The following is a 22,893-nucleotide window of genomic DNA, read 5'->3' as shown; positions in this document are numbered from 1 at the left end:
ACAGTGACATTAAAAACCAGCCAGAGCAAAGCAGCAGCTCCACTTGGAGGCTAGTCAGCAGAAATAAATTAACTGGTCTCTTTGTATTGAAAATGTCTCTCCATGGGCTAAGACTGAGGCTCACTAAAGCCTTCTGACAGCTCTGCTGGCCCATCTGTCCCGCGTGCATTGAGGTTAAATAAAGATTTGCCTTCACAGAAACTCCTGACACACTCAGGTCTTTGGATGGAGACTGCAGACAGAGCTAAGCTGTATCTTCAGAAATTCAAGAAGAAGAGCCCGTTATAACCGAGCTTTTCCTAAATTTCTCTGTATGATGTAAATCAAGACTCTCAGTTCTCTGGCATTAAGAGAAACGTGCCAGCATCAAAACAGAAGAAGGGGGAAAAGCTCTTAATTTACATGGTTCTGTTCTCTTTACAGACACGCAATACAGGATGGGCTTTAAAGACTGCTTGTAACATTGCATCCTCCACATGGATATGAGACCTTTTGGGCATCTTCCACTCCACCCACAAATGAAAGGTGGGCAAATGAGAAGCCCGCTAATTCACTGGCTGCATTCTGAGGTTGTGAACTCACTGAACTTGCCCATTTCCTGCTCTGATGACAAAACAAAGATAAAAACCCCCAACCACTTTTCCTGAAAAGCTGCAACCCTGCTGCCTTCCTCTCCTCCCTTCTCTCTCTGCTCTTTATCTCACAAAGAACCACAGCTCAGAGGACTCAGCCCTGTTCAGTCCACCTCTGCCTGCACTGCCAGGTCCCACCATGCACGCCAAGCCAAGGGGATGGGGATGACTCACACAGCACTTCAGCCCCTTCACTCCCTTCTCCTTCAGGACTGTGTGCATCAGTGTCTTAACAAACAGCATCCCAATGATGCTTTATTTCCTCGCTCTGATTGCTCCTGAGGCTGAGAGAAACGCTGGAGCACAGTGTCACCATGGCACTGCTGGCTTGTAGCTGAAACGAGGAAGTGACAGCAGAGGATGAGGTTTGTCAGTTAAAATAATTGGCTTTAAACTGCAACGTCGCTCACCGCTTTGTCTGATCAGGCCCAAAATAAACTGCATTACATCACCGCAGGTCAGGCTGAGCTAATAAGGGTGTCTTTCTCACAGTGAGAAGGAACATATTCATGTTCTGTGCCTTTTCTCTTTGCACTCAGAGCACCTTCCAACTGTGCAAATGCTGGGGGACAAATTAATTCGGATTGCTTCCCAAGTTATGCAAGAGCCACATGGAATAGAAAGTGCACATTAACAGATTCCACTATTTCAGGGCGTTCATTTATGTCTCATAATTTATCATATTTGGAGACAAATAGAAAATAACACATAAGCAAAGCAGTCCCCGGGGTGTCCAGAGAACACAGTGAGGTGAACAAACACCCTCAGGCAAATGGCACCCTCTGTAGCTCACTCTTCTCAGCCCTCAGTAACCACAGAGCCATAAATACATACATAAATACATAAATAAATACTCCATGCCATAAATACATGGAATACAAAGCAGCAGAGGCCAAAGCTACGTGAGGCTGAAGTAACACTGTATTGTCTCATACCCTGCAGAGCAGTAGGCCACCACCCTCAGGTATTTACCTACCAACCAACCAAGGTCTTCTCTGCCTTCCATCTTCAGCTGGTGTCAGTCTGAATTTCTCCACTGTTTCTATGGGACCTGTGACAATTTGCACCAGTTGAGGAGCTCCAGCCTCCCATGACTAAAGAACAGAAGCAATGATGCTTGCAAGCATTTACATCCTTTCCAAATGATACATTCCTATCCTGAATGGAAAGTGTCTCAACAGGAAAGAGATGCAACAGCATCTGCTGTGAGTAAGGGAGAGCTGCCATTAGCCAGTCCTAGCAGGATGTGATCACAGTGGCATACAGGTTTGGTAGAGGCACGTTTTACCTGTGAATCTGCTCCTGTTATTGACTGCTCTTCCACTGTCTGCAAAATTAACAGCAGTAGGACTCGTGGCCTATTTATAGGAAGTGCATGGGAGCAGTAATTGCAGCAAAGTTGCAGAAAGCTGCACTTGGTGAAGCTGTTGCTTGCACAAAGTTCATCCCGTGCTCACCATCTGTTCACACTGTGCTGGGAAGCAACTACACTCCCATCTGAGCCAGTAAATCACCACTGAACTATCTCAATGACCCTATTAAATAACAATACATGGCATAAATCATCTCTTAGCAGTACACACCACTTGTAAATCTGCAGCTCACTGGTGAGCCCTGCTCTCCTGTGCTTGGACTCTTCAAGAAGACCAGGGAGTCGGGATCTTTCTCCCCCAAATGAGATGATCCTGCCTTTGCTTAAAAGTTTACAAGTATCTGGTCCAATGATCTTTCATATGGCCTCAGCCACTACTGCTGTTGAGCCACAGCCCAGTCTGCTGTTGCTCCTTGTATCCACAGTGCTCACCTGGTTCCCTCACAGCATCTCCACAGAACAGAGATTCGTGGCAGACCTGGAATGAGGACAGCACTAAGGGCAGCCCTGCTGGAAAGAAGGGTACCAGTGCAGGGATCAGACCCAAAGGGAACAGTCTGCTCCAACCTACGCGGCTTTGGCAAGGCCAGGGGAACACTGCACTTTATCTGCATGGTTTGCATGAACATCCAGGACTTACCCAAAAGTAACACCCGATTACAGAAAGACAAAGCCACTGATTTCAAGAAAAAGGTGCCAGCTCCTCTCACACAGATTGGCCACTGCTGGAGATACCCGTAAGCTCCATCCGGATGCACTAGCCACACTCAGCCCAAGGATAGGTGCTTTCCTGACCCTAACTGTAAAGATTGGCCATTTTTCCTGACAACAGTTATGAGACTGAACAGCAAGTATAAAGCAGGGCTCCTGTTTCATTTGTTAAAGCTGGGTGCTCCTGGCATCCTGCTGCTAAATGAGACAAGTCCATCAGAAGCCAAAGCCAGGTCTGAAGGATCCAAGGGCTCCCTTTGGAGCCCTTGGTCACATGCACATCCCCTTCTCTTGTCTACGGCCTGAGATGCATTATATCAGCTGTACCTTTAACAATCTAGAATATCATAATGCTCCAAACCTAAAGCCACTCTTCCATTACACTTTCTCCATACCTTCCCTTGGTTAACATAAATCCACCTGGTAAAGAGCAATCAAAAGCACTCAAATGAAGCAACTTTCAGCAAGACATTCAGAAGGTGTTGCTACAACTGCTGCCAATCAGCAGCAGGGGAGGACATCCAAACCTTTCAAAAGCAATCACACAAACCTTTTAACTACCTGGACTATCAAATCCTAACTTGAGAGCAACTAACAGCAACCTTTGTTTCTAGGAGAAGTCAGTGCCTGTGCCTCATTAAGCTCCTGGAGAGGGAACAATTAGCTGGAGACTGACGGGAACTGAGACAGTTCATTTATTAGAAGGGATAAAATTAACCTCAAACACACTAATGTGAGGGTCTCCAAATCAGTTTTACTGTGTTGTTGTACAACAGATTCATCAGCAGCATGAGAGGAAAAAACACCGTGTTAATCGTGATTACTGGTGTGTAAATAATGCTTTGCCTCATAACATCTAGGCTAAGACAATCAAATTATTTAGCTCTAATACGAGAGCAGAATTAAGAACTCAAACACATAACAGGGTATACTTAAGAATCGATAGTGGACCACCGAAGCATTTAATCACTGCTTTACTAATCTTCCTGCACTACCTGAACTCACACCAACTCCTCACACTAAAATCAATGGTGCCAGAACACTCATTAACGACACCTCATTGGGAAGAACAAAATGAGACTGAAAAACTAAGCCATGGCAGAGGAGCTGGAGGCTGCAGCTGCAAGCAGTGCATGTGCTCGTGCCCATCAGCTTCCTGTGAGAGCAAGGAACTGTAACTAGGAATGTGCACTGAACTGGTGGGCTGAGGGAGAGCAGCTGTGGCTGCAGGTATAGCAGCACATCCACAAAGCGGGGTCCATTGGGTTTGCAGCTACAGCACTTCTCTGGGGTGCAGCTTGAGAGCTTGCTTGAACACAGCATTGCCCACCACGGGGATTTCTGTGTGAGAAAGGTGTCTTTCTGCTTCCCAGCTCCAGTTCTGCTGCCTTGCATCACCTCCCACCACACAGGGCAGTTTCCCGTTGGTTCAGGGGCTATGAAAGCACCTGGGGGCAAACTGTAAGAGCCAAGCACTGCCTCCGCATCCCACACTCCTCTGTCTCTCACTTACACCCCTCACCAACAGCTAGCAAGTTTGCTGCATCCTGCTGGCAGGCTGCCCTGTGTGATCTCTCAGCGGCTGACCTGCACATCTGACACTCCCATCCTGGGACTCATTTCTCCCAAGTCTGTCAGTTCAGCTGCAATAGATTCTGCTTGGCATCTACAGACTCCGGACAGTCTCTCCCCAAAGAATTTTCTGCAAGCAAGACACTGAAGTTCTGACCAGAGCTTCGTCAGGCTGCCTGGAAAAGGATGTTACTCAGAACTGCTCAAAAACAGCATTTTCTTATTTTTATGCAATTGTTGAGCGAGTGTCAGAAAGCAAAATTGCCCTTGGGATGGGAAAATGGAATTAAATCTTCCAGCAAACACCAGAAAATGGATACTGACGTCTCTATTAACAACAAAATGTTTCATGCTTAGAAATTGGTAATCTAACACTCCTTCAGGGAATTCAGAATGGTGAGAAAAAATGGTCTAAGGCAGTGCTGGAAATAAAAAGAAATACATTTAAACGAGACTCAAACTCAGGGTGTGAGGTGGGCAGGAGAATGGCCTTAACTGGTCCCATTCCAGTGCATCCCTGTGCAGTTCAGGAGGTCACAAATGGAAAGCAATGGCCCAGATGCTCTGCAGCTCCCAGCAGGCACTTGAGGATCACCCCACACAGAGTGCATCTTCCAATTGCTGCTGTGGCTGCCAAGCCGAAACGACCCCTGCCAGCTGTGGTATGGGCAGAGCCAGCACTCATTATATGGCTGAGCTGCTTCTGTAAGTGCCAGACTGCAGCCTGTCTTGGAGTGCTTATGGATGGCACAGTTCAGACCAGCTCTTTGGTGGCACTGCTTCACGCCAGATGGGAAACGGGTGGCCCAACACCACATACCACACAAGCCGTAGCTCTGAGAAACAGCTGATCCCAACCTAACAAGGAAAGAGCTGAAAAGCAGTGCCCCAACTGAGCTATGCCATGCTATCCAGAGGAAGCAGCACAGTTTGGCACAGGCATGCACCCACACTTTGGAGTTGTTATGGTGAAGTAGAAGGGAAAAGTTGGCAGTGGAAGTTTGGTCCCCATCTCCCCCTTGCTATGTTGTGACACAAACCTGGTCAACCCAGGGAGCAGACAAATGTTCCCTTTGGAATTTCCCATCCAGAAGAATGAACAAACAATATCTTGGTCAGCGTTGCACAGGTCTCTTATACAGCTCCTATGCTGGATTTAATGACAATACAATTCTCAGAGAAAATATATAACTAAAAATATCAATACTCAGCCTATGAATGCCCACCAGCCTGCCTTCCCTTCCCCTCCTCCGAGGGCTCTTCGTTTAAAATGATTCGCTATGTTCTCTTCCACATTTAACAGTGGCTGAACTTCAAAGAGGGGAGAAAACCCTACTGCTCTGCTGTAGTATTTCTCAGAAGGCTCAGAACCTCTGCCCTTCTGCCCAGACAGCACTGGAGGACACAGCTCACTCTGTGTGCTTAGAATGGGGCACCTGCCTGAAGAAGCTACAGCTGAATCCAGGCTTTCACACCTAAAAGCCGCACGGTATAAAATAGCATCGTTACTGCTGGGTGAACATCATACACGTGTCAGTAGATGTATCTCAAATCTGTCTAAGAAATCAATTACTCGCTGTCAATACTACATGTCCAACTCCAGTAGATTGCTTTGAAAATCTAGAATACAAATGTGCAGTGTACTGTACACGAATACAGATAGCACACATACACAATGTGCAGGTTTCATATATACAGAACAGCAGAGTGGAAAGACTCTATGCATAAACAGAGTCTGCACGAGAGCAGATTTTTAATTTCAGTTTTAATAGCAGCCAACTGCTGGAGTTACCCGCTTATTATCAGTCCTGAGAAGCAGCACGAAAATAGTATTTTAACCTTTCATCTGGAACATGGTCCTTGCTAATAAAATTATCCCAGAGTCATCCATGCACATAGCTGGTGACAACTACTTAATATGCAGAATAAATTAAGGTCCATTTGCATCTAGCAAAACAGCGTCCAATTAATTTCGGGCACCTTAAATGCCAGTCTTTATGCTGGTGAAACTACACAGCAAGCCCATCCAAACCCCAGAACCTCCTCAAATTCTGCCCTTGTTAAATCAAAGTGCCTCATCCCCTCCTCTTAGCACTTAGCATTAACGCCACCTCATCCTTTTCAAAGCAAAAGTAACCTTGATAAGACAAAAGCTCTTATCTCCATTTTAACTCGCACCTCCTGCTACCAGGAACAAACCTGAGCGTGGGTGAAAAGCCAACTGAAGTCAACAGAAAGACTCCCAACCATTGACTTCCTCCCATCAGGCGTTGACATTTCCAATATTTCCCAATCAAAAACAGGGAACATCAGGATGAATCCTTCCCTAAAGATCACACTTCCTCAGTGACATATGAGCAATAATCAACGCAAAGTAAATACGAACACCAACAAGAAAAAGGGATGGTGATGGACATCAAAGCACTGATCTGCCCAACGTTTCTTTGGCTACCTGCAGAATAAGGCTCCTGCTTCTCGCTGTGAATGAATTCTTTCCTTTCATATTTGGCTCTGATCCACTGTTCCCGCAGCAGCCTGGAAAAAAATAATACACAGAGAAGTCCAAGATAAACTGAGGAAGAATCCATAATCATTAATTCTGCAATCAAAATACAACTGGGATATAAAAGTCTCCCAAACGTTACATAGCACACTCCGGATTCAAGAGCTTCCCTCCACGTTCTGTTAGACAACAAATCAATTGTTTCCCTGCACATCTTATCTTATTGGAACTGTACTAAAGAAAATCTACTGATTTAGCACAACAGCCCATTGCCACCCACCCAGGCTGCCTCCATACAGAATTCCCTCACCACGCGAACAATCCTAACCAAGCTCCTCAGACTGGATTCTTTAGTAAAAGGGATCAATGAATGAAGGAGAAAAAGAACAGAACCACAAACGAGAAAACAAACAAACAAAAAGAGATCTTTGTGCTAAAGCTGTTGTGAGAATAGAAACGTGGTATACTCTGATGTACGCACACGATGGCCCATAGGTGACACTTGTGACTCAAAGAGACTTGGAGCTCACTGCAAGGTGTCATGGAGCTCCCAAACTAGCAATAATAGGAATTCAAGCCATAGCTGGTCTCTGACACTGGTCACTGGAATGGACTGCCCAGGGAGGTGGCTGAGTCACCATCCTTGGATGTGTTTAAGAGCCATTTGGATGCGGTACTCAGAGATATGATTTAGCAGAGGGTTATCAGAGTTAGGGTACTATGGTTAGGCTGCGGTTGGACTTGTTGATCTTTGAGGTCCTTTCCAACCTGAGTAAGTCTATGATTCTATGAAGCCTTGAGAAGACCAGGAGCACATGGCCGGCTGCTGGGGCATCTCTCTTCTGCTGTCACCCTGTTATACCCTGGATTGAGTACAGCCCATCTTCAGATCCTCGCATGGGGCTCACGTGGGTTTTGCAGAGACATGCACAGAGATTTCTGGGTTGAGCAGAAGGCTCTTCCTGGATCCAACATTGTCTGCACCACATTAGGCTGTAAGTGTAGAAGACTGATGATCCCGACAGCAGAATTCAGTCACCTGTTCCTACACTTCTATCACTCATTGAAGTTTGATCACAAAATCAACACCTGTACTTAAATTTCTAACTGTTCCTTCCATTCTGCAGCCTGCTGCTGCAGACAGCTTGTTATCACCATAGCCAAACTTGGACCTTTTCAACAAGACAATCAGGGATTTAACGATAAGGAAGAGAATTCACACCACCCTCAGTTAGAGCTGATTTCAGTGGATCAGCAAGAGCTGCATCTGTTCCAAAGCTTTCCAATGTGAACACTTAAATAAGGTTCACATGCAGCAATAGGAAAATGCTCATGCTCTATCATGCAAACACTACAACAGATACACCCTGTTGGTCTCACGCCTTAGGGAACCCTGTCCTGCAATGACTTATTTCCCAAGGTGCTGTCAATGACAGTGGTTCAGCCTCTCCACAGCTGTTGTGCCCGAGAGCACAGATTAATCAGCCACGAGGCAGCCAGTTCAAATGAGTGTCCTGAGAAGCTGCAAAAATCCCTTGATAACATTTCCAGCACTCAAGCCAGACCACAGGTGGTCCCAATGGCGAGTCCCAAGGTAGGCAAGACCCCGGCCATACCACATTCCCAACCCACACAACTCTCAAACAGCTCACGTGCTCTTCCTCTGTTCTGCATCATCACAAACACAGGATCTCTCAGTTACAATTTCCCCAAGAAGTCAACACACATTGAGAGCTGCTCACCACTGGGACAGTTCAGTGCAAGCTCAGTAGCTGCAGCTTCTGCTCCAGTTGTTATTTCCAAAAAGCAGAACCAGCAGAAGAAACCAAAACAAAGACCCAAAGAGGACAGCAAGGAGTCCAGCATCACCCTTACGGCAACAGAGAGCTTGAGTATGCACTTGACCATACTTCCTACAAAGGACTAGAGGCAATCCTGCCATAAAAAGCTGCTGTTGAGTCTGTGAGGTAAACCCCAGCATCACTGGCAATGCTTGTATGAATCTAAACAGGGACAGGAATTCGTCCTGGTATCTACAGGATCTGAAGGCAGCCAGAGGGCAGGGCCAAGTCTCAGGTCCCTTAAGTCCTATAGTCTCCACGTTGTTTCTAGTAGACTTCAGATCTGATCTCCATTTCATTGTCAGTCTGCCTTGAGGGGGCTCTTAGATACCTGCTGCTGACAGAATTCTCTGCTTTTGTTCGAGTGTATTTTTCTTGAGGTGAAGATGTACATAAAACAACCCAGGGCAGATATCACATGCCCAATACAAGACCCTGCAACACAAACCCTCTTTGATTTCAATAGCTCTATCACAGAAGTGACTGCAGCACTTGCCTGCTGGGATGTTACGGTATTTCTGGTGATGGGACACACAGCAAACACAGTTTGTGTTTCTTAGAGATGCGCAGCTTTCAGGATCAAGTCCAAAAGCCTCAGCAGCTCACCTAAAGTCTGGCAGGCTGCTGCTTACAGGGAGACATCATTTTTTTTGGCAATTAGAACAGAAAGGTCTTAGTAATTAACACGGCAAGAAACTGCGAGCAAAGGAAAAACATCATTAAGGAAAGACTGTATTTCCAGCAGCAGTCTCTTGAATGGAGTAGTAGAATGGACAGCACCCTCCACCTCCTCCATCAGCTCTCTTTGAGGTATGGTTTTTCCATCACGAGTCCTTATAAAGCCAAAGCCCTGTCCTTGGAAAACAGGGGGAAAAGCCGCTCTCATCAAAGCCAGTTTTCCTCCAAAATGAAGAAAGAAAATAAACAACAGAGCTGCCACGTAGAGCTGGATGTGCATCATCTCCCTGGGATGAATGCTGCACACTGCGGAGACTGCAAGGTTCCTGGCAGCTTCTCCTTGGGCTCCCTCCCACAAAGCACAGGTGCTCAAGCAGTAGGAGAGGTAAGAGGTGGAAGCATTTTTTTTCCTTAAGAAAAATAACCCTGGCAAGATCAATGCTCAGAGCACACACAACACAACCAACACAACACAGGTTTGGCTGATGCTCGAATCGTTCCTGCAGTTGTAGATGCTGTGGAAACTGCTGCCAGGAGCCATTTTAGATCAAAACTGAGATCTACCAACAGTGCACAAAGGAATGATATGTTTTTTTTTTAATACCAGGCAGCACTGCTCATACCTGGGTCTTCCCAGCCTGGGGAATGGATGCACTGCTGAATGCACCACTGGGATATCACAGAGATGACAGGTGTCCTTTCTTTTTCAAAATAAATAAATAAATAAAAAGCTTTCTGCATGCTGCAGGAAGACAAATGCAGGAATAAGAGTACAAAGTCACCTTGAGGGTGCAAAAGATGCTCAGAATCCCTTCAGCTCACCTCCGGGGTGATTTCGGACCAGGGGAACACAGCAGAACCTTCCTACCCAGGGCCAACATCTCACAGAGGGAGTCCTACCAGTGCTTCCAGTGTTTCCATTTGGTGCATCTCAGAGCCTGACACACAGACTGGGCATTGCCATAGCCCAGTGCTGAACAAAGCCTTCCACTGCTGACACCACCCAGCTCAAGCAGCACTATCAGGGTTCTCAGAGGCTACTACTCACCTGCTTGCCAACACAAAAACATACAGACCCCCATCAGTACATTGCAGGATTGAGTCAGAGAAAACAACCTCATGGAACAAACAACATCCATCCATCCTGCTCAGTGCAGCCTGTCCTGCCTGCTCAGCTGCCTCACTCTGCAAAGCCTGCTCCAGCTTAGCAGGGAGGCTCAACTACAGAATACAGCATACAGCAGCTTCTTCCTTGTCCCCATAGAAGGAGATGTGTGACTCCAAGAGAAAATGAAGAAGGAAAAAAACAATCTGCCCTTTTGACATTTAGAAGTAATCAGCCTCTCCTATATCAGGAAAGCGAGTTACGTTTTGGAGCAGAAAGGCTACTTGTAAAGGCAGAAATCAATGGGTGGAAATTGGCATCTTTGTAGCCTTAGGAACTTGTAAGAGTCTGGGGAACAGACAAACTATTGACTTCTCCACATCATCTCAACAGGACTTCTTTAACAAGATCCCACGCGTGGAATAAATCCTACCACACACGCTCAGAAGAACACTGATTTTCAGGGCTTCCTATAAACGCAATCCCCTCTGCAGCTGAAAAACATACCACGCTAAAACTAAAATACAACAGAGGCTGCAGCTGCACAAACAAGCAAAAGCTGTTTACCGGCAAAGCTCTTTACTTACTGACAGTCAAGAAATGTTGGCTTGTAATAAAACGGTGGCATTTTCGATTCATATTTTGCTTTTGCTACGTTGTTCCCGTTTGAGGCCATAAACTGTAAAAGAGAAGAGAATAAAGAGAAAGAATTAAGAAATGTTAATGCTTGCGTTTATTTCCCCCGTCCTCCTTTGCTTCCTCAGAGCACTAAACTAATTGGGATGGGGCCACATCTTTCCCTATTCATAAATTTTACTTAATTAAAGTCACTTTATAAGCCTAAGAAAAACATCCTCTTCCGGGCAGTCCCGTGACAAATGTGTTTTGTCAACTGTACAACCAGAACTACAGGTAAGCTTGTCGTTTTCTTTATTTCCAATGGGTTTTTTCCCCTCTATTTTCACTTTTTTTGAGGTTCTTGAGTTTATATATTCAGCCGACTCAAAACAAAAAGCAAAATAACCAGGGAAGGAAAAGCCCCAGCAACACAAAGGCCTATTTTTCTCATAGAACACATGACTGTGAGCTGCGGCTCTGAAAAAAACCTCAAATGTACAAAACAAAACGTAAGAAAAAAAATCAATGACTGGAATCATTCTGTGTGCCCTTAAAGATAAGAACAGTCAAAGTACACAGGTGCCCCGGTTGGGTTTGATTCAGCAACATCACTAAAATCTGTTTGGTTGCGTTGCACATAAATAGAGAGGATTTGCACTGCAAGGGTACAGTTCTTTATGACACTGAGTTTAAAAGCCTTCAGAGCTCAGTGGAAGAGAGCCAGGAACAGCCGAGCCGGGCAGGGACAGCAGGAGACAGCAGATGTAACAGGAGAAACAGAAGACGGTCCATTTAGGATCAATAATTCCTACACAATCTATGATCATTTATAGGGGTGGGGGAAATACTCCCAACCTCTTGGTGGAATAGTTATTCCATTTTTCAATCAGCTTTCATAAGTATGACACACCACAGGCTTCAATTTAGAAATGCTCCCTGGGAATCATGTTTGCTGTGCCTTCTTTGGACAGGACTCAGTTTTACTGCTTTGCCGGTGAGGTGGCATTAAGAGCAGTGATGCGAGACGCAATGACACGATGCTTGCTGGCATTTCAAGCCTGAGACACACATACCTCCACTTGAGCATCATCCCAGTCATCCAGACGGACCGACTTCACCTTGCTGACTTGTGGAATATTGCGATGGATTCCAGAACAGTTCAAACAGATGAAAATCCCCAGGCTATGAGATGCCCAGTCTGGATCTGAGAGAAAAATGGAAAGGAGAAAGTGTTTGGTGAATCAAATTCAGCACAGGAAGGAGAAGTGGGCAGGACAGGTAGCAGCAGAGGAGGTCTGGAGTCACTGGGTTCAAATTCCATCATTGCAAAGGCATCAGATTAACACACAAGTAGAAGATAGGTGTTAGTTTATACTAATTATCACTATAATTGGTATAAGTGTCAGCAGGCCTGCAACCCCAGCAGCATCACTTAGTCACAGAAACTCAATACACAGGATATACACACAAGACTCCCCCAGAAGTCAGTCCTCACTCACACAAAGAGCAAAGCACCCAACCTTCACCAGCAGAGTCCACCCAGTGAGCACCGTGCAGAGCAGGAACAGCCCCACTAAAACAAGCAGCTCAGGGAAACCCTTGTGCTGCTTCCCTGCCTCGGTTGTTCTTATTCTGGGAGGTTGTTTTCTTTGTTTTACAGTGGGAACGCAGCATGGAGAATGCAGAAAGGGCTGCCAGGCCAAGTCCCATCACCTGCTGCAATGGCAAAAGGCTGCAGTAGCAGCTCTGTGCTTTCTCCAAGCAGAGCTGTGCTTCGCAAGCAGCTCTTAGCTGATGTCTCACACAAAGCACTTTAAACACCCATCCCTCATCTCCACATTCCTCCCCAGAGAGCTGCAGGCAGCCATCAGGCAGTGCCCAGCACACAGACAGACTGCAGGGCAGGCAGGGTGCACCCAGCAGTGCCTGTCAGCAGGTCAGAAAGCCCCAAGAACTGAGTTAGCACCCTGCAAGAAACTGCTAAGTAGTGAATACCCCCAAAACCAGCTCAAATGCTAAGGGAAGTCTTTCCAAAACACCACTGGTAAAATAATTAGCATAACACTATAATGGGATGAAAAGGAAAGCAAAAATAGAAGGGTGGCAAAGTCTTTGGCTGCAGCAAATGAGGACAGTCCCAAAAGTAGCAGCCTTGGATGCAGGAACAAAGGAAGAAAAACTGCTTATTGCTGGAAGAGCCTAGGAATACAGGGATCAACAGTGAGATGCCCTCACCTCCACTGCCTGCCCTTAAATGAGGGCTGGGAAGGGGTGGATTCTGGATTCACCTTCCGGGCCACTCAATGCATTGCACTGCATGCACCTGAGCTCCCCTGGGATGGCCCTGCCTTCCCACCAGGTGCTCCATCACTGCCTCCAGCCCTGAATTAGCATTTCCACTCCAATTAGCAAATTTGTAAGCATCATCTAGACAAGGCAGGGGGTTACAGACCCAAGCAAGCCTTCATCCTGGTGCATCCCTATGGCCCCATGCTGCCCAAAGGCACGAAGGAGGGTGCAGGATTCCCCTTTCCATCTTCTAGAGGTCTGCACCAACACCATGTCCCCTTGGCACACACACCCCACACACCTGTGACACAGTTTTGAGCAGACTCCAACTGTGCAGCCTCTGTGCCCACAGACATGCAGGGGCTGGGAGCAGATGATGGCAGTGAAGAGTTCCCCAAGCACATCAGTCTCCTTCTGTCTTTGCTTCTGCTCTCCAGCACAAAAGACATTTAAAAAAACCCCATCTTATGGCAAATAACAACAGGTCTCCAACCCTTGTCTAATCGCAGGCTTCAAGTCTTCAAACAACTGCACAAACAGACTCTGAGATAACGTTTTATCAAGCACATGATTAAATCCATGTCTTTACACAACTGGAAAGGGAAATTTTGGTGTAGATCTGCTGGCATCTTTTTAGCTCAAGGGAATGAACTTTTGCTGCTGCATGGCCAGATGTCTCCATGGCTGGAGCATATTCTCCACTGGGAATTCAGTGACTTCATTTAAGCCACTTCATCTGCTCTGATCCAGCAAAGACGGTCACAGCCACACACCCTTCCCTCTTCCAGATCATGATGCATTGCCACCGCAGTGCGCTACTCACAACTTGGGCCATCATCAAAAAAGACAAGTCGTTTTCTAAGCCTGCAGAGCATCAAACAAACAGCAGTGAAGCCTAATGAAAACTCCACGGCATTCCTAAGTGCCACACAAATGACTTTATTCCATTACATCAAGCCAAAAGGAGTAAAGGCTAACAAAGAGTGAGGGAAGATTACACCAAATGCACTCCTGTAACACAGGAGGCCTCTCGTGCTTCAGCATCACTGCTGCAGGATGGCTGGTGTCTGCTCTAGAAGGCTTCCACTGCACAACATGGCAGAGATTTTTCATCACCTGCAAAGAGATGAGAGCAACCTTAAAAATAAAAACCTGATACAGCTTCTTGAAGTTAAACAAAGAGATGAACAAAGCTGAACTCCAGAGAAGGATGCTGGGGGTGACTTCTTCACATCTTGTTCATCTGCAAGGGAAGACAAGGCCAGAGCTCAGAGAAGCACCCAAAGCAAAACTGAAACACTCAGGCCACACAGCTTAACTCAGAAACCAGCCCTGGCTGTTATAGCAAGGCCCAGGGACAGCCAGCACACAGCAAGCCAGCTGCGGCTTCAACCCAACATCACTGAGCATAAGAAGGGACCTGGAGGAAACAGAACTTCTCCTGTCTGAGGCAATAAGAAGCAACAAGAGGAGAGAGGAGGACCTGCCCAGGAAGGCAGAGCCTCTTCTCACCCTGCACAAGAAAGGTAACATGTCCTGTGATAGATGTAAGCACAGGGATTTCCATGTAATCAACATATGCAAAGGCCTTTCTGCTGCCACTCACTGCTGTTGGTTTGCAAAATAGCACAGTGAGGAGAACCTCGTGCAAAGCACTGCAGTTCTGTTGCTGTTTGCTTTGGGAAAAACCTGGGAGGTTAGTTAGCAGGCCCTGGTCACGCGTGTTTAAAAATAACAATAAAAGACACTAAAAGTGAAGCCCAACAGCCTCCCACCAGCACTCCTCTTTAAGAAGGAACATTTTTCAGGCATTAAACTTGCCAAGGCTTTAGATTCAGCTGTCAGGCTCCAGCAGGAGCAGACAGAGCTGCCCCTCTCAATGCCCTTTGTTTCAGAAGGTCCTTCTCCCTGCACAACGTGGCATCAAGCTAAGCATGCTGCCATGGGAGCTTCCCCCCTACACACACACACCCCCTTCCCTCTGCTCTGCTTACACCAAGGTAGAAGAGCTGGAAAATTCCTGGGAAGAAAAAGAAGTGTTTCAGCTGGAGGACAATGGAGGTGCGGGAACAAGTTTCCACTTTTAGCTTGAGAACGAAAAGACGGCATTGGAGCAGCGAGCTTCGGAACAGCTTTCCAGTGGGAGGTGGTGGGGGCAAAGAGACAGCACGAGCTCCAGCACACAGCCCTGTGCTCTGCAGAGGGATGGGATGTCAGCGTGGATGACAGGACCCAACAGCTCAGTCACCTGCCTTCAAATTGCTGTTTTTAGGCTAGTGAGTGGATAGGGAATAAGAGGCTTGAGATCCAACCCTCTCGATGCCCTCCTTAATCCAGAGCAAATCAAGCGATCCCTGGCACTCAGCTGCTCTCCTCTAATCATCTCCCTTATTTCAGGAAATCAAGGGAATGGAAAAGCTTCACCTGCTCCAGAAATCACACAGTGCTGGGGCTGCAGGAGGGTGTTTGCAACCCACCTCAGCTCACAGTCCCCTCCTCAGGCTCCAATACATACCACAGCACCAAGACACCAAACCCCCTCTGATACAAGTCTCCCCTCTATCACTCAACCTCTGCTCCTTCCCCACCTCACACAAGCCCTGAAAGGCTGAATTTCCCCATTCTCCCTTGAGGATCCAAGTTGCAGTAATCCATCCCAAATAAGGAACATGGAAACGATGTTAAAGACAAACCAAAAAACACATGAACTGCTGGAGGGTCTGAACTGCAGGACTGCTTCAATGGGATTCCTCCTTATGTCTGCAGTGACACACTGTCCTCCTGCACTGCAAAATGAACCTCACTCCGTGGAAACACAGCCCTAAGTGATAGAGAAATGGAACAAAGGGAGAAGCACTCAAGGTCTGGTTGTGCTCTGAGATAACCATTCATCTCGTGATGCAAGGAAAGATTGCCTGAGACAAAGAATCATTTAGGGAAGAAGAAAAATACATTTAAATAGGCCTGTCTGTAATGCACCCAAACAAGCATGCCGCAAATGAGCCCCTGGGAGCCCAACCTCCATGCAGCAGAGAGACAGCACAGCACCCTATGTTACCTGCAGGTAACAGCACTGCTGGGACCCCACCATTGGGTCTCACAAATGCAGCCAAAGCGGTCTCATCCATTACAGATGGCAAACATGTTTTGCAACTTCAGTATTTTTCTCACTCAGAACAACCTTTCCTCGCAAACTAAGGTCCTTTAAAGACACAGTTAATGAAAACCAAGCTAGGAGCCTTTTGACAAGCAGGAGCTGCATGAGTGAGAAGCAGCCACAGTGGTTTTTTCATCACTCTTGTTTTCAGTTTCAGTATTAGCATCCTTTCCACACTCCCAGCCATCCAGGCCTGAGCGCCACAGCCCTGCTCCCTCAGCCTGAGACATGCCCTCAACACCTCATCCAGGAGAACTCAATGGAAGCTCGGCTTTTGTACTGGAGATTTTCCTGCCAGCCCACACAGCAGCCCTGGGGAAGGCACAGAGCGCAGACCTTATCTTGCTGAGCATCAGATTCAGCACCATTTGAGATCTGACAGTAAATAGCCTCGGTTCAAGGATCTGGATACCTCAGTAAATGGCAAATGCTGGCTCAGATCCAGGCTATGGGTAGGCGTTGTGGAGCTCTCACCAAGGATCCAGCCAAGAGCTGACCTACAGGGGACAAAAAACCTTACACAGACCAAGAGAAAAGGCACTGCCAGGGCTCCATAACCATTTGGGGGCTGATTTTTGCATGGTCACAGCTTAGTCACAACAGTGCAAGCTCTTCTGTGCCAGGAACCCAGCTTTAGTTGCATGAGCCTGTCACACCTGGGGCAAGCCATCGGCCCAGGACTGTGGCTGCTGTTCTGGCACCCAGGTGAGTCTCATTAACAAAAGAAAATGTGTTGGGTTTTTTTTTTTGACAGCAGGGAGGGAAAAAAAGCTCCCACTGATGGGTCCATTTCTGAAAGAAATATGCCCAAGAACAGAAGAAAACCCAGCTGGTTTCCAAACACGTGAATAAACTGGCTGACACGGAATTTCCACCTGCTATCCCTCAGAGCCATCCTAGCCTGTTATCTGCATCCCTTCACTGACTGACTTCTCTTACTGCGGCTCCAGCCCAGGATTTCAGGGAAAGGAACACGCTCAGCTGAGAAGCAACCACAGCCATCAGGGCTCCTGACCTGCTGCTTATCCCAGCTGCACCACATCAGCAGCACAACCGTGTGGGAACACAACACTGCACGATTTCCCATCTTTTGTTCATTCTCCACTCTTTCTATTCTCACTTCACCTTGTCTGCTTCATTTCTTTTCCATCCCTACCTGTCTGCCTGGCACCAGCTCTCGCCCTTATCTCTCTGCATATCCCATTTCTGAACAGATAACAGATGCACACTGCAGTCTGGAGGCTCTCCAGTCTCCTGTCCCGCATCACCAGACTCAGAAAGATGTGTCCTGCTGCCCCTGCCCAGGATGAGTAACAGGATTCAGCCTGAATACTTTCAGTATCACCCATAGATGCCAGTAATGCCTCTTAGTCCCTGTGGAACAACCCAGGGCAGCCAGTGTCCACTGCCACCCTGAGTAGATGACCATGTTACAGCACAGCAACCAGCTCACCTTTACCAAAGGCATCAAAGCAAAGCGACCACTAAAGAAATTGGGGTTAAGAACAGAGATGTAGTTCCAAGGAAGTAATGCTGTGACAGAGGGCAGGATGGTATTAATATAGCACACTTCATCTAACAAAAGACACTGGCCCCAATTCTCTCTGAGTTTCACGACATCTCTGCACACGAGAATCACCAAAAGCAAGACGGCTTTGTTACTTTACAAACCCAATTAGAGACTTCAACAAGAACCATCTTCCCTGTTTTACTGCCCTACAGCTCCATCTCTATCCTGCTGATGCTCAGGAAGTCCCCATTTTGCAGAGGGGCTTAGCACTACACACAGGGCAAGGAAGCGTCACCCCATGGAAACGCACGGCGTGGGCTCACTGCATCTCCCCTCTCCGGAAAGGGAAAACAGGGATACACCCACTGCTGTGCCCACATGGCAGCTGGGGGTGGGCAGCTGCAGCCCCACAGCCCGCAGATGGGTGGGAGCAGCCCTGAACAGCAGTTCTAAATAGCAGAAAGTTCTTTGTCCTCTCAGCTGGCACCGGGGACGCAGCGCTGCGCGAGCTGCGGCTTCACGAGATGTCGACTGTGGCCATAAAAACACCCGGTAATGGTACCGCTGGTGCTGCTTGGTGGCAGCCGACAGATCTCGAAATCCCAAATAAATCAATACCCAGATGGTCGAAAAGCAAAGCTTCCGCTGAAGCAGGTTTTGTTTCTTTTTTTGGTAGGTTTTTAACCTACAGCGTGACCGAGGTTGAAAAGGACATCCCTTCCCTGCGCCTCCTTTAGAGCCATGTAAGCTCACGCACGTTTCGGTGTTCCCATGCGGTAATCGGGAAAAAGAAAACGGGATGGGGGAGGGGGTCATTGGCAACGCGATCGCCTAAGGCTCCCCCAGGACAGTCCTGCCGCACCAGGCAGGCGGTGCCCAGCGAGAGCCAGGGCCGGGCTGTGCTCCCCCGCGGCGCACGCGGCCCCAGGGGGCGAGGAGCGATGTCCAACGCGTCCTCCCCACCGCAGCCCGGCTCCCAGCGGGGCAGCCCAGCGATGAAGCGCCGCGCGGAGCCCGGACAAGGCAGCGGCAGCGCCGGGCGGAGGTCGGAGCGCAGACACCTGTCCTACCGCACGGACGGCAGCGGCGGCACGATGGCACGATGGCACGGCGGCACGGCGCTGCGCCGCAGCGGGGCGGAGGGGACCCGCCGCGATGGCACCACGGTCCGGCCGCAGCACTGCGGACGACCGCGACGCAGCCGAGACCCCCCACCCGGTGCCGGCGGGGGTTCGGGGTACGGACGAAGGTCCGGGGAGGAGTGGATGCCGCAGCCCCCGCCCGCGCTTACCCGGAGCAGCGCAGTCGGCGCACGCCGCGTTGCCCGGCCGCTGGAGCAGCTCGACCAGCGCCTTCCTGCTCCTCTCCTTCGCCATGGGGGCTGCGGGCGGGTCCGCCGCGGTTAGCGGCACCTCATCGCGGGGCGCGGCGCGTTGGGCGGCGCCGGGGCTGCTCCATGCGGCCCCTCGCCCCGCGCAAGGTGAACGGCGGGAGGGGGAGCGCCGGGGCGGTTTCAGCCGCGGCCGCCTCCTCGCCCCGCAGCCTCTCTCCTTCTCTCCCTCCCTCCCGGCCGGGCACGGCGCCGGTTCCGCCTTCCGCCAGGCCCCGGGGGCCGGCAGCTCCCCGTGCCGCTCGCCCGCGACCTCCAGCGGCCGCTCTCCGCCGGAGCCCCGCAGTGCCCGGTACCCCGCCGCGCTCTGCCCTTGGGCTGCTTCGCTGGTCGGGGCCGCCTCTTTCCCGGTAACGTCTTTTGAAGGACTCCCGAGCCCACCCGCTCTGCACACCAGCTCTCCTTCACCGCCGTCCTCAGGTGCCCCCCGGCAGGATTGCCCCTCCAGGCGCTCATCACCCATCCGGGCGCTGGGGACGCGGCACACCGCCGGCACCGGCTGATGTGAGGGTCCCCGGGGCATCGCCGCTGCGCTGCTGGGGCCAAGGGCTGCGGCCACCCTCGCACCTCATGTGGCCAAGGGGCGAAGGCCGTGTAACAGCTCGGGGTGGTGATGTGGGAAACCCTCTGAGAGCAGGGATACAGATCTGCATCTCTGAGGCTGCCGTCCTCACCCCTGCAGAATTCCTCCTCTCAAACACAGGCTGTGGGCATCTGTGACGCTGCTCTGAGCGCTTGTGGTCCACACAGCCCTGTCTGCTCCCTTAAGCCCCACTGTGCTGCTGTGGGGCAAAGGCAGCAGCGCCTGGAGGCTCCACGTAGCTCTGGGAAACCTTCCAGCAGTGCAGCTCTGCCCGGATCTCACCAGCCTACACGGATGTGAGCAGAGCCACAGGTTCCAGGGAGCGCCTTGTGCAAAGAAAAAAATCAGCCTTAAATAGGGGCAAAATCACGGCCTGATGGGTTAACAATGCTCTCCTTGTCTGGAATACATTTTCCTGAATGACCTTTGCATTTGTGCTGTCAGGCGAGCGACTGTAACAGAGTCAATTTCTGATTGTTCCCAACTGACGTCAGGCTGCTCCTTGCTGACTCTGTGCAGCACTGCGCCGAGGGTTGCTGCTTGTACACGTGTAGGCTGATGACATCTGCAAACTCGTTCCCATGCTAACCAAAGGCATAATCCCAAACAGAGCCCTTTTGTTGAGGTTTGGAGCCGCAGCCTCCAGCTGGTGTGGCTGCAAGCAACCTTGCTTGTTCAGTCCCTCTAACCTGGAGCAGAACACCAACATCCACCAGGGGCTTAAACCCATGCCAAGGAGCTAATCTGGTTCCAGCACAGTATCACAGCCCCAGTCCTCCCAACCCCTGCCATGTCGAGCTGGTGGGATTGCTCCTCGGTGTAAAAGCTTACAGGAGCAGAGCTCTAAACCCAAATCATAAAGCACGTTTATCACCTGCACCTCAGCCCCAACACAGTCCCCTCCCTCCAGCTTTCCCAGCGCAGACACTTGCTGAATGCCTCATACAACAGCCAGGATGCCGCGAGTCATTGGGAACTGAAGGGGGGCAGGGACTGGGGGAGGGGGGGGGTAAAGTCTCTGTTTAGCTTTCCATTAAGTCTTATTGATTCTCTTAATTTTTGTTCTCCTGGTTGCTAGGCAATCCTTCTCTGCGTGCTGGAAACCAGGGCTGCAGACAGGAATTTATATCTCGTAATAAAATCAAATATAACAGAGCCTGTTGTCAGTGATGAGAGGGGAGCGGCTGGCAGAGGAGCGGCTGCGCAGCGGAGGTGCTGAAGGGAGCCAGCCAGGATCAACCCGCAGCCACCGCAGCGCTCAGCTCCCACCACCACCGCCGAGCACCCCACGACACAAACGCAACGCTGCAAGTCCTGCTCCCAGCATCCAAGTGGGAAACAGCACAAGTGGATGGACAGAGGGGGAATGGAGGGAGGTTGGAACAGGACCAAACCACCCAGAATTGAAGATAATCTGTTCAGTGGGAATGCAAGGCTCAGCCACAGCCTGTCCACAACAAGGGCACCTCCATAGGCTCACTCCTGGTGCTAGAGGATCCTAGGGGCTGGTGGCAGCTCAGCTCAGGTTCACCCACATCACGCTGCTCCTCTTAGGATCCAACGCCTCACCTGAGCTTCTCCACACACTTTCCCTGTGGAAGGGACCTGCCAAGGAGAGTTTAATGAACTTGGTCCCACTTCTCCTCTGGCCGTACCATCAGGGGATCAGCTGTACCAATGTGCCATCCTCATTCAGATGGCACCCGATGCTCCGCTGCTGAGTGACTCATCAAGTCTGATATAATTCTGTACACATATGCACACAGATACACATGTATTTATGTGTACAATGCGCTTGTTTATAAACACCCACACTTTGAGCTCAGTCTTTTCTACATCACAAGGTTGTTGTCTTAGAAACGGACGATATCTATACGACCTCCCAAGGTGCTACGCACAGTGATAGCCAGGGCAGCCTGGAAATGCTGGAGCGTGAGGGCAGGAAAAAGGGATGCTCAGAAAGGATGCTCACCTCTTCATCTTCATGATGGCACAATGAAAACGTCCAGGCTCTCCCCAGAATATGTTCTCCTTGCCCCTCCATAGCTTTCAGTTAATTTTGCAGCCCCAGCCCTGACACAGCTCTGTCAGTATCACAGTCACTCAAACACACAGGTATTAAACTCGGCCCCTTATGTGACCTGGGAGCACATTCACACTGCAACAACATTAAAAATTCCTGTGCAAACAGCAAACCCTAACAGAAATATCAATAATTCATGCCACTGCAACCGCATTCGAGCACAACTCTGGAGCAGCAGATACAGCAGCCTCGGTCCCTTCTGCTTCCTCAGCACTACAGCAGAGGCAGCTCTTGCAGCTCAGGGTTTGTGTGCACAAGCTGTAGCACTCACTGACCGCTCCCATGCTAAAGCAACTCGTTTCAGTTGCAGCGTGGTTTCCTGTTCAAATGAAAAAAGAAAAGGAACAAAAAAAGGCATCCCCTCCATATAAATAAACCTTTACAGCTGTCTGTACTAAAATGTGTGTGTATATGTAATTTATTGGGTTATGGAGCTAAATGAAGACTGGCAATGCCTGGGAGGGAGAGGAATGCCATGAAGCAGAGAGCTCAGAGCAGGGCAATTGCAAACCTTCGACGTGTAAACCTGATACCAGCACCAACTTTCTTTGATTTTGAGCAAATTGCTGCATGGATCCCTGCAGGGTTTTCTCCTTCTGTAGGACAGGAAGAAAGCACAGTGTGTGCTTGTTTGGGATCTGTTGACAGAGTTGAGGAGGACAATGCAAGGGAAAATGGTATGAGACTGCTCAAATAGCAGATCCAACACCTATGCCTGCAGAGCAGCTCTGCACCTGCAGCAGCCCCCAGTGACAAAAAGGTGTCACACAGCTCTCAGAGACGGGGAGTGATTTGCAACTCAAAGTTTCACCACATTTGCACAGTGGCCAACTCTGCTGCAAAGCTCAG

At 49.2% G+C, this 22,893-nt stretch overlaps 1 protein-coding gene across 1 annotated transcript in view; it reads right to left on the bottom strand.

The window, feature by feature from the left end:
- The window catches only part of ADAP1 (ArfGAP with dual PH domains 1), a 40,119-nt gene extending 20,431 nt beyond the window's left edge, over positions 1 to 19,688 (bottom strand). The window contains exons 1-4 of the mRNA XM_072349713.1: positions 19,280 to 19,688; positions 12,106 to 12,236; positions 11,002 to 11,093; positions 6,740 to 6,822 (exon numbers count right to left, since the gene is read on the bottom strand). Coding sequence (XP_072205814.1) covers positions 6,740 to 6,822; positions 11,002 to 11,093; positions 12,106 to 12,236; positions 19,280 to 19,364 — 391 coding nt within the window. The 5' untranslated portion in view covers positions 19,365 to 19,688. The remainder of the gene's footprint in view (positions 1 to 6,739; positions 6,823 to 11,001; positions 11,094 to 12,105; positions 12,237 to 19,279) is intronic.
- Positions 19,689 to 22,893: the final 3,205 nt, after the last annotated feature.

Source organism: Excalfactoria chinensis, chromosome 14 (genome assembly GCF_039878825.1).
Source record: "Excalfactoria chinensis isolate bCotChi1 chromosome 14, bCotChi1.hap2, whole genome shotgun sequence".
Lineage (NCBI taxonomy): Eukaryota > Metazoa > Chordata > Aves > Galliformes > Phasianidae > Excalfactoria > Excalfactoria chinensis.
This window is presented reverse-complemented; position numbering and strand designations above follow the sequence as displayed.